The sequence below is a fragment of the Ovis canadensis genome, chromosome 9 (assembly GCF_042477335.2).
Source record: "Ovis canadensis isolate MfBH-ARS-UI-01 breed Bighorn chromosome 9, ARS-UI_OviCan_v2, whole genome shotgun sequence".
In the NCBI taxonomy this organism is placed as follows: domain Eukaryota; kingdom Metazoa; phylum Chordata; class Mammalia; order Artiodactyla; family Bovidae; genus Ovis; species Ovis canadensis.
In genome coordinates, this window is record NC_091253.1 from 87874772 (window position 1) to 87886883 (window position 12112).

Sequence of the window (12112 nt, forward strand, 5' to 3'; positions counted from 1 at the left end):
CAGCTTTAGCATCATTCCTTCCAAAGAAATCCCAGGGCTGATCTCCTTCACAATGGACTGGTTGGATCTCCTTGCAGTCCAAGGGGCTCTCAAGAGTCTTCTCCAACACTATATTTCAAAAGCATCAATTCTTCGGCGCTCAGCCTTCTTCACAGTCCAACTCTCACATCCACATATGACCACTGAGAAAACCACAGCCTTGACTAGATGGACCTTAGTCGGCAAAGTAATATCTCTGCTTTTGAATATGCTATCTAGGTTGGTCATAACTTTTCTTTCAAGGAGTAAGCGTCTTTTAATTTCATGGCTGCAGTCACCATCTGCAGTGATTTGGGAGCCCAAAAAACTAAACTCTGACACTGTTTCCACTGTTTCCCCATCTATTTCCCATGAAGTGATGGGACCAGATGCCATGATCTTCATTTTCTGAATGCTGAGCCAGCTTTTTCACTCTCTTCTTTCACTTTCATCAAGAGGCTTTTTAGCTCCTCTTCACTTTCTGCCATAAGGGTGGTGTCATCTGCATATCTGAGGTTATTGATATTTCTCCCAGCAATCCTGATTCCAGCTTGTGTTTCTTCCAACCAGCGTTTCTCATGATGTACTCTGCATAGAAGTTAAATAAGCAGGGTGACAATATACAGCCTTGACGTACTCCTTTTCCTATTTGGAACCAGCCTGTTGTTCCATGTCCAGTTCTAACTGTTGCTTCCTGGCCTGCATACAGATTTCTCAAGAGGCAGGTCAGGTGCTCTGGTATTCCCATCTCTTTCAGAATTTTCCACAGTTTATTGTGATCCACACAGTCAAAGGCTTTGGCATAGTCAATAAAGCAGTAATAGATGTTTTTCTGGAACTCTCTTGCTTTTTCCATGATCCAGCGGATGTTGGCAATTTGATCTCCGGTTCCTCTGCCTTTTCTATCTGTTTTCATCAGCACTTTATAGTAGTGCTGATGAAAACAGATTGTACACCAATTCTGGAATCAAACTGGCAGTATAACAAAAGCATTAAAATATGCTAAACCACATGCCTGAAACTACTACATTTCTAAAAATATATTCTAACTGAATAATTAAAGAAAAATGCAAATATAGAAATGTTTATCTCAGTATTATTTGTATCTGTGAATGAGGACTGGATATTTGTAGTTTTAAATGAAATGCAATATTATTGAAATTTAAAAATATATATATTTATTTATTTATTTATAATTGAGTAAAAGTTGCTCAGTTGTGTCCAACTCTTTGTGACCCCCATGGACTATGTGGGCTGCCAGGCTCCTTCATTCATGGAATTCTTCAGGCCAGAATACTGGAGTAGGTAGCCGTTCCCTTCTCCAGGGGAACTTCCCAACCCAAGGATCAAACCCAGGTATCAAAGAATTGCAGGCAAATTCTTTACCAACTGAGCCACCAGGGAATATTTAACTAAAATCCACTTATAAAACACAGTAATAAAAATAAAACAAAAATTTTTAAAGGTGCTTGGTATCAATCAAACAAACATTAGTTTATTTAAGCTGCTAGAACAATACCTGGCAATCATGCATATCTATGGTGAACCGGAGATAATCACATCAGTTATAAGACAACCAATGAAAAATTTATAATACAATGAAATATTATTCAGACCTGAAAAAGAAGAGTCTTGGTATTTGTGACAACAGGGATGGACCCTGAGGCCATTTTGCTAAGTCAGATAAAGAAAGGCAAATAACCACATTTATATGTGGAATCTAAACAAAATAAAACAAGACAATACAAAAAAAACCCAAAACATGTAATTCATACATACAGAAAAGAGAAGGTGGTTGCAAGAGACATGGGAGTTGGGGAGAAGGGGTTATAATGAGTAAAGGCAGTCCAAAGTACTAACTTTCAATTATAAAACATAATGAACAATATGAGGATTATAGTTAATGCATGTGTGTGCGTGCACACACTAGTGACTCATTCATGTCACCTCTTTGTAACCCCATGAACTGCAGCTCGCTAGGCTCCAATGTCCATGGAATTATCCAGAATTATCCCACTCAAGAATACTTGAGTGGGTTGCCACTTCCTTCTCAGAGAGTTAATGATATGCATTGTATATTTGCAAGTTACTAACAGAGTAAATCTCATCACAAGGGAAAAAAATGTTAACTATGTGTGGTGATGGATGTTAACTAGACTCACTGTGGTGATCATTTTGTAATATATGCAAATAACGAATTTTGTTGCTATCTGAAATTAATATAATGTTATATGTCAATTATACCTCAATAAGAAAAACATTTACAAATTTTTCTCAAATCATCCCTGTCATTATTCTTAATTTCTCCATTACTCATACTTTGTATTTTGTCAAACTTTCTAAAATCTAAGTGTATATTAGTTTCCTATACTTCATCTGTACCCTTCAGGATAAAGTTTTACCATTACAAGTTAATCATTTAAATTTCTAGTTTACAAATAAACCAAACATTTACCATTAAAATAAAATATTTTATGAATTGGCTTTCAATTTCTGCTACTCTCTATAAGAACACCTGGCTCATGCCTGGAAACACTGAAGGCTCCTTTCTTGCCAAGTTACTCTGTGTTCTTTGCCTCTGCTGATAAACTTTAGTTGAGAATGAGTCAGTAAAATAGGCCTACCTAACCTGCTCTCTCTAAAGTTAACTCCTTTCCAAGCAATTGTAGAGCAAGTCCCTTTAACAATCAAGCAAGTGTATTCTGAGCTGTAATTTCTTCTATAGAAATTAAAGAGCCAAATTGCTTGAAACAGGTAGAATAGGGAACAGAAGAATTCTGGTACCTCCATAAACAAAATCAAGCTAAGAAATATATAACTTCATTAAATAAGAAAAAGGTATTTGGAGAATTATAAAAACTTCTCACCTGCTGCATATGTTTACTGCTTCGCTTCTGAGGTTGATAAATGAGCCAGGTGTATAAGATAGGGTCAATATTAATTGCTAGTCCTTGGACATTACAAAGGAGTACAGCACCTAAAATGCAAGATTTTTAAATTATTATATTCCTCTTAAAAATAATAAGCTTGGTATCATTTTACACCTATTACAGATAGCCATAATAAAAAGACAAACAATAAGTGTTGCAAAGGATGTGGAGGAATTATACCTTCATACATAGTTGGTGGGAACAAAAAATAGTGCAGACCATTTGGAAAACAGATTGGTATTTCCTCAAAAAGCAAAATAAACAGTTACAGAGTGTGTGTATGTGTGTGACAGTAGCTCAATCCTGTCTAACTCTTTGTGACCCCATGGACTGTAGCTCACCAGGCTCCTCTGTCCACAGAATTCTCCAGGCAAGAATACTGAAGTGGGTCGCCATTCCCTTCTCCAGGGGATCTTCCCAAACCGGGGATAGAACCTGGGTCTCTTGCATTGCAGGCATATTCTTTAAAATCTAATCCACTCACAGAAGCCCATAAAGTTACAATATGACCCAACAATCATATTCCTAGGTATATCAACTAATCAAATATCCATGAAAAACCTGTCCACAAATTTTCACAGCCGCATTATTCACAACAGCCAAAAAATGGGAAAAGATGAATGTCCAAGAATTGCTGAATGGATAAACAAAATGTAGTAGAACCACAGAATGGAAAACTATTTAACCACAAAATGGAATGAAGTACTGATACATGTTATAACATGAATAAGCCCTGAAAACATGCTAAGTGAAATAAGCCAGTTACAAAAAGTCACATATTACACAACTGCGCTTACATGAAATGACCAGAACAGGGAAAACCATAAATCAATGCATGCCAGGGCTGGAGGAGAAAACAAAGGGAAACAAATGCTAATAGAAAGGTGGTTCCCTGGGGAGTGATGAAAACATTCTAATCAGAAAATGGTGATTGCTGCACAATTTGCAAATGCACCAAAAACCACTAAATTATGTACTTTAATGTACTTTATGGAATGTGAATTGTAGCTTATTAACTGGGTATTTGTCATTAAAAATATAATAAACTATTTTATTAAAGTTTTTTATTATAAAATTATAAACTATTTTCTAGGCAAACAGCAGTGTCTATATTGGCCATGAGAATGGAATATTATCTCCTTTTTTTGTTTATATTATAGAACTAAAGGAAGCATCATTATAACCACTTAATAAATCACTGTAAATTACAGCTTTAAATGTTCAGAAGCAAAGAGAGAGAGCCGTCTAGATGAAATGCAGGCTAACATTCTGACATAAAACACAAAGCTGCAGTGTAACAAGTTTCTATCCTACTAACTAAAACATTTTTGTCCTTCTCTGATAAAAGTAGCTCACATAAACTTAACTAAACCAGAATGTCCCATTCTTAATATATGTGGGGCAGGTCATGTATATCTGTAAATAACATAGTAAATTTCTTCACATATTTTTTTATAAAAATAGTATTAGCTCCATTAGGATGAACAGAATCTGAAGGAAAGAATATGTCAGTTTTGCCCTCAACTGCATCTCCAACATCTAAAAAAGTACCTGCCTCATGGTAGGAGCTGAAAAAAGAAATCACAATAAATGGTAGATAGATAGGTTAGTTGAAAAAAGTCCATGTTGAAAAAGTGATGTTGAAAATGTTTAAAATACTAAAGTATGGAATCATGATGAAGAACTATGAGAAAGTATTAGCAAAGAACATATTTTAAAGAAAAATGGAAAGTAGAGAAATGACAGATTTAGTTGTTGAAGTAAAAAACTCGTTACTGTGGGTTTTGGTGTTTAGTCACTGAGTCCTGTACAACTCTTTGCAAACCCATGGATTGCAGCCTCCAGGCTCCTCAGTCCATGGAAGTCTGGAATACTGGAATGGGTTGCCATTTTTTCTCCAGGGGACTTTTCCCACATGAGGAATGAATCTTCATCTCCTGCATTGGCAGGTGGATTCTTTACCACTGAGCCACCAGGGAAGCCCCCTAAAACTTCATGGAATTCTCCAGGCCAGAATACTGGAGTGGGTAGCTGTTCCCTTCTCCAGGGGATCTTCCCAACCCAGGGATCAAACTCAGGTCTCCTGCACCGCAGGCAGATTCTTTATTAGCTGAGCCACCAAGGAAGCCCAAGAATACTAGAGTGGGTAGCCTATCCCTTCTCTAGGGGATCTCCCCAATCCAGGAATTGAACCAAGGTCTCCTAGCTGATCTACCAGAAAAGCTCCCTAAAACTCACTGAACAGGTTAAATAGCAGATTAGATATGTGAAGAGAAAATTCATAAAATAGAAGAAATACAATAATTTATAACATATCAAATAGAAAAACAAAAGGAAACAAAATGATATTAAGAGATAAGAAAATTGAATAAGAAGAACAAGCATATATCTAATTAAATTCCAGAGTAACCAAAAGATGAGAAGAGCCAATACTAATAAAAATTAATTACTGAGAATCTTACATAACTTCCAAGACATATTATAACTCACACCTAAGAAGTCCAATGAACCCAGACGGGATAATCAATAAACCTACATTAAACAAACAAAGAAGAAACAAAACACTAAAGAAAAAAGAAGATCAGAAAAGAATCCTAAATAGAAAGCTCTCCTGAGGTGTAAAAAAGCAAATAAACTGACTCAACTTCTCAGCAAATATTCAATGTATTGATTATATTTTACTTCAAAACAAATTCATGCATACCAAGTGTTACAAATACAAGATGATAAAAAAAAGAATAAACTGACTTTTAGATGTAAATAAGTCTTTTTTTTTTTGCTTTTATTTGCATTTATTTTTTGCAGCATTTATTTCTGGGCCATAAGTTTTCGTTTCTTCAGTTTCTTCTGGGATATCTTTTTTTTCTGTGAAACCTTCTCTTCTGGTTTAGAAACAATCTGATCTTTCTCAGTAAGGATCACCTCAATGTGGAAAGGAGAGCTCATGTATGGGTGGATCTGACCATGAGCTCTGTAAGTCCTGGGCCTGTATCTTTGGGGCTGTGTTCACCTGGATGTGCTCAATGACCAGAGAATCTACATCTAAGCCTTTAAGATCAGCATTACTGCCTGAATTTTTAAGCAAAGGCCGTAAAAATTTAGTACTCTTTTTGGGTCACCAACCCTGTGTCCAGACCCACTGTTTGGCCTGTGCACACCTACCAACTCTAAGGAAAACTCATTGGACAGATCAAGTAGCAGATTAGCTATAGGTGAAGACAAAATTAATAAAATAGAAGAAATACAGTAAGATAATTTAGAATGTATCTGAAATAGAAAACATAAAGCAATCAAAATGGTGTTAAGATATAAGAGAATGGAGTAAGAAGAACACTCATACACCTAATTAAATCCCAGAGAGAAGAACCAAGGAATGAGAACAGGCAACAGAAGGAACGGCACACATGGCTTCTTTAAAGTGACATCCTTCAGACACTTGGTGGCTTCTCAGATATGCATACCCTTAATGGCCTGGGTAGTTTCACGAGTGTTCTTAAAGTAAACTTGAAGATTTGCACCTCTTGATTTGCATGATTAGGGCGGTTTTCTGGGGTAAGCAGAATAGCATATCATTTGTAGAGGTGACCTCGAGCCACTAACCAGAAAAGAATTCAGGACAGTTTTGTTCTAATGTCATACTTTCACCACCTGATGTGAAGAGCAGACTAATTGAAAAAGACCCTGATGCTGGGAAAGACTGAGGGCAGGAGGGGAAGGGGACAACAGAGGATTAGATGGCTGGATGGCATCATCAACTCAATGGATGTGAGTCAGAGCAAACTCCAGGAGATAGTGAAGGACAGGGAAGTCTAGTGTGCTGCAGTCCATGGGGGTCGCAAAGAATCAGACATGACTGAGCAACCAAACAACAACAAAATACTATCCATCTCAAGTACAAGCCATGTACAAACTTTTTCAAAATTATGATGAAAATACAGGGGAAAATCTATATAAACAAAGCAGTTATAAATTTAAAAGTATACAAACTTAAGACAAAAGTAAATTAAGGAATTATAGAATTCTCCTTATTAGGCAAGTTATTTTAGTAGTCTTTTCATATGCTCCAAAAACTGAACAGGTTGAGTAAATGTTTAAAAACTTTCCCAGTAAGTTATTAGCACATCTTTAAAATGGGAATGGTAGAGAAAAGGAAAGGAAAACAAATGAAAACAGATAAATATTTTCATGTGGACAATTAATTTTGAAAGTCTTACTATATTATACTGAAAAAATTAAATACTTCACCCACAAATATTCACATGGTACATAACTGCATTATACCAAAAATGACTAAATGACAAAGAGCCAGGCTTCGACTTCATGAGTGCTAAACACGTAATAAAAGAGAACAACCTATTAATTTAACAACAATTTTGCTGAAACTATAAATTAGAGATAACATTCTTTTACATTTAAAGGGATATTTTTATATTATATTCAATTTATGAGACAAGACCTTTAAAAATAAAACACAAGTTTTGCATATAAGTGTGCAGACAATTAGTCTGATACTGAGTTGACTCAGAACAGATGCCCCATACATCACTACAACTTGGCAATATATTATTCTGTTTAATTTTAGCCTGGGAGACAACTAATGAGAAAAGTGTGCTTCACTCCTCTGTTCACTGCCCAAATGGCTCACTTACACACATTCCATTCAGGCTTCACCAATTAGTTAAACCAAGGCACCAGTGTCATTTTCAGTTACATCCTAAGCTAAAAATGAGAACTGAAATTAGGGTTAGAGACCAAAGTTGCACAGCATGAAATTAAACATACATGCTTATCAGTAACAGAAACCTTGCCAACCAATGAGACTGTCTTGCAAAATATCAAGTTATTAACAGGAAAAAGTACTTTACATTTATCATGAACCAATGAATGAGACAAAAACACAGACATATTAATCTTCATCTAAGTTTAAGTAGCTAAAACTTACTATTTTTTTCCTCATGAAACTCATCACTGACTCAATGGACATGAATTTGAGCAAACTCTGGGAGAGAGTGAAGGACAGGGGAGCCTGGCGTGCTGCAGTTCATTGGGTCACAAACTCAGACATGACTTAGAAACTGAACAGCAACAATAATAAAGAACATTTCAGATTAATATGGCTCTTAAGAAATTGTTACCCTGATTTCTAACAGTAATTTCAAAACTTTTGACTACATAATTAAGTAAACAATAAGTGAAGAATAACTACTTCAAAAACAAGGGTAGGGAATAAAGGCAAGAGAGAATCAGACACTAAAAAACAACAAAGCAGAGATGAGCTGCCAACTACTGGCAACCTTATCCAAGATAACAGTCATACTTAGTGTAAATGAATCATAAGAATTTTAGGTGTGTGTATGGTAGCTCATGTTACTTAATAATTATTTCCCTTTCTCATAGGATACAAAAATCACAAGAGAATTCTATCTCACTGTAACAATAAGAGGAAGCCAAGTAACCTATCAAAGCTTTTCAACATTCACTAGACAGATTTTTATGAACAGAAATCATAAAAGTAAAAGGCCCCCCTCATAGGGCAAAAGGAATGAATAATGGCTTTTATACTTGAGAAAGCAACAGGAGGAGAAGAAAAAAAGGGAACAACTGAACTTTTAACAAATATATAAAGAGCTAGTTTGAGACAGACTGACACTTTAGGATCTATGAAAACAGTAGAAATGAGTAATCTACCCAAATGCCACCCTTTTTCAATAAGCCTCCATCAAATGCTAATAAGAAAAACGGGATGGAACTTGAGAGATAAGAAAGATCCCACAGAGATTCAGGTGCATGGAGCCTGAGGAAGTCAGGGCAAAGAAGGAAAACTCAGAGAAATCTTCCAGCCACTCTAAATATTTCAGGGAGAACCAAGCAGGGCAATCTGTGCTAGAAGAAATGAAGATACCTCCCAACAGGGATTTCTCAGGCTTGCATCTGGTAACATTAATGCTGAATTTATAGAGAATATTTGGAAGAGGAGAGGACCCTCTGGCCAATCTTTGAGAGCAGGCACCAGTCCCTACCCACCACGAAGTCAACACAAGCCCCAGGACAAACCTCACCCACCAGGGAGCAGACAGCAGAAGCACAAGGAACTATGGCCTTGCAGTCTGTGGAAAAGGGACAATAAACATACTAAGCTAGACAAAATGAGGCAACAGAGAAATATGTCTCTGTAGAAGGAGCAAGGTAAAAACACAAGACAAAAGAAACAGAGGAAGCAGGCAATCTATGCAGGCTTCCTAGGAGGTGCTAGTGATAAAGAACCCACCTGCCAATGCAGGAGACATAAAGACACGGGTTTGATCTCTGGGTTGGGAAAATTCCCTACAAAAGGGTAGGGCAACCCACTCCAGTATTCCTGCTTGGGAAAGTCCAATGACAGAGAAACCTGGCAGCCTATAGTCCACAGGGAAAGAGTCAGACATGACTGAAGCGACTTAGCACACATGTACACAGGCAATGTACCTGAAAAAAAATTCAGAGTAATGACAGTAAAGATGGAAATAGGATGTATGCATGATCAAGAAGACATAAGAAATGTTTAATAATGACACAAAAGAACTAAAAAACAAATGAACAGTGATGACTAACACAATCACAAATGAAAAGTACAAAAGGGAATCAATAGTAGAATAACTGAGGCAGAAGAACAGATAAATGGCATGGAAGACAGAATGGCACAAATAACTTCTATGGAGTAGAATAAAGAAAAAAGGAATGAAAAGAAATAAGGACACTCTCAGGGATTTCTGGGACAAATTAAATCCACCAATATTCAAATTACAGGGGAACCAGAAGAAGAAGGTGAACAAGAGAAAAGGTCTGAGAAAATATTTGAAGAGATTATAGTCACAACCTTGCCTAAAATGTGAAAAGAAATAGTTACCTAAGTCCAAGAAACACAGAGAATCCCATATAAGATAAACCCAAGGAGAAAGACACCAAAACACATGTTAATTAAACTAACAAAAATTAAACACAAAGAAAAAATATTAAAAGCAGCAAGGGAAAAGCAACAAAAAACATACAAGGAAATCTCTGTAGGTTATCAGCTGATTTTTCAACAGAAACTCTGTAGGCCAGAACAGGAGTGGCAGGATTTTTTTAAGTGCTAAATGGGAAGAACCTACAACCATTATTACTCTACCCAGGGAGGATCTCATTCAGATTCAATGGAGAAATCAAAAGCTTTACAGACAAGAAAAAGCTAGGGACTTCATCACCACCAAACCAACAAACCAACTTTACAACAAATGTTAAAGGAACTTCTCTAGGTGGGAAACATTTGAGAAGAAAATGACCTACAAAAACAAACCCAAAACAACTAAGAAAATGGTAACAGGAACATACATACCAATAATTACCTCAAATGTAAATGGATTAAATGCACCAACCAAAAGACACTGACTGACTAAATGGATACAAAAATAAGACCTGTATATATGCTGTCTACAAGAGACCTACTTTAGACCTCAAAACACAGGCAGGCTGAAAATGTCAGGATGGAAAAAGATACTCCATGCCAATGGAAATTCATAGAAAACTGGAGTAGCAATACTCATATCAGATAAAATAGACTTTAAAATAAAGGCTATGATAAGAGACAAGGAAGAACACCACATAATCATCAAGGGAATCAACCCAATAAAAAGATAACAACTGTAAATATTTACGCACCTAACATAGGAGCACCTCGATACATAAGGCACATGCTAAAAGCCATACAGGAGAAATCAACAGTAACACAATGAAAGTGCGGGACTGCCTCCCTACCAACACCAATGGACAGATCATCCAGACAGAAAATTGACAAGGAAACACAACCCTTAAATAACACATTTGACCAGAGAGATTTAATTGACATTTATAGGACATTCTCTCTGAAAGCAACAGAACACACTTCCTCTGAAGTGCACAAGGAACATTTTTCAGAAGAGATCACATACTGGCTCACAAATCAAGCCTAGGTAAATTTAATAAAACTGAAATTGTATCAAGCATCTTTTCTGATTACAATGCTATAAGATTAAAAATCAATTACAAGAAAAAAAGTGTGAAAAACAAAAAGACATGGAGACTGAATACGCTACTAAATAACCAGTAGATCACTGAAGAAATCAAAGACGAAACTGAACAAAAAAAAAAGAGAGAGAGATACAAATGACAATGAAAACACAATGACCCAAAACCTATGAGATGACCCAAAAGTAGTTTAGAGGGAAGTTTATAGGAATACAATTCTACCTCAAGAAACAAGAAAAATCACAAATAAACCACCTATCCTTACATCTAAGGATATCCTTATATCCTTATATCTAGAGCAACCAGAGAAAGAACAAAAGCCTCACAGTTAGTAGAAAGGAAGAAATCATGAAGATCAGGACAGAAATAAATGAAACAGAAAGGAAGCAAACAACAGCAAAAATCAATGAAATTAAAAGCTCTTCTTTGGGAAGATAAACAAAATTCATAAACTTTTACACAGACTCATCAAGAAAAAAAGGAAGAGGACTCAAATCAATAAATTACAAATGAAAAAGGAGAAGTTATAACTGACACCACAGAAATCCAAAAGATGATAGGAGACTACTATAGGTAACTGTATGCCAATAAAATGAACAACTTGGAAGAAATGGACAAATTCTTAGAAAGCTACAACGTTCCAAAACTGAACTGAAAAGAAATAGAAAATATGAACAGACCAATCACAAGTACTGAAATTGAAACTGACTAAAAATTTTCCAACAAACAAAAGTCCAGGACCGGATGACTTCACAGGTAAAGTCTATCAAACATGTAGAGAAGAGCTAACACCTATACTTCTCAAACTCTTTAAGAAAACTGCAGAGAGAGGAACACTCTCAAGGTCACCCTACAAGTCTACCATCCCTTTGATACCAAAACAAGACAAAGATATAAAAATAAAAGAAAACTATAGGCCAATATCATTAATGAATATATATGTTTAAGTCCTCAACAAAATACCAGCAAATACTAGAATCCAACACATTAAAAAGATCATACACCATGATCAAGCTGGATTTATACGAAGGATGCAAGGATTTTTCAATATATATAAATCAATCAATCAATAAGATATACATTAACAAACTGATGAATAAAAGCCATATGATCATCTCAACAGAAGCAGAAAAAACTTTTGA

The 12112-nt window shown here is 35.9% G+C and overlaps 1 protein-coding gene across 5 annotated transcripts in view; it reads right to left on the reverse strand.

Annotated features, from left to right (window-relative positions):
• The window catches only part of VPS13B (vacuolar protein sorting 13 homolog B), a 787290-nt gene that overhangs the window by 463251 nt on the left and 311927 nt on the right, over positions 1-12112 (reverse strand). For all 5 annotated transcript variants that reach the window (XM_069600522.1, XM_069600521.1, XM_069600524.1 and 2 more), the window contains exon 20: positions 2886-2995. In XM_069600522.1, coding sequence (XP_069456623.1) covers positions 2886-2995 — 110 coding nt within the window. The remainder of the gene's footprint in view (positions 1-2885; positions 2996-12112) is intronic.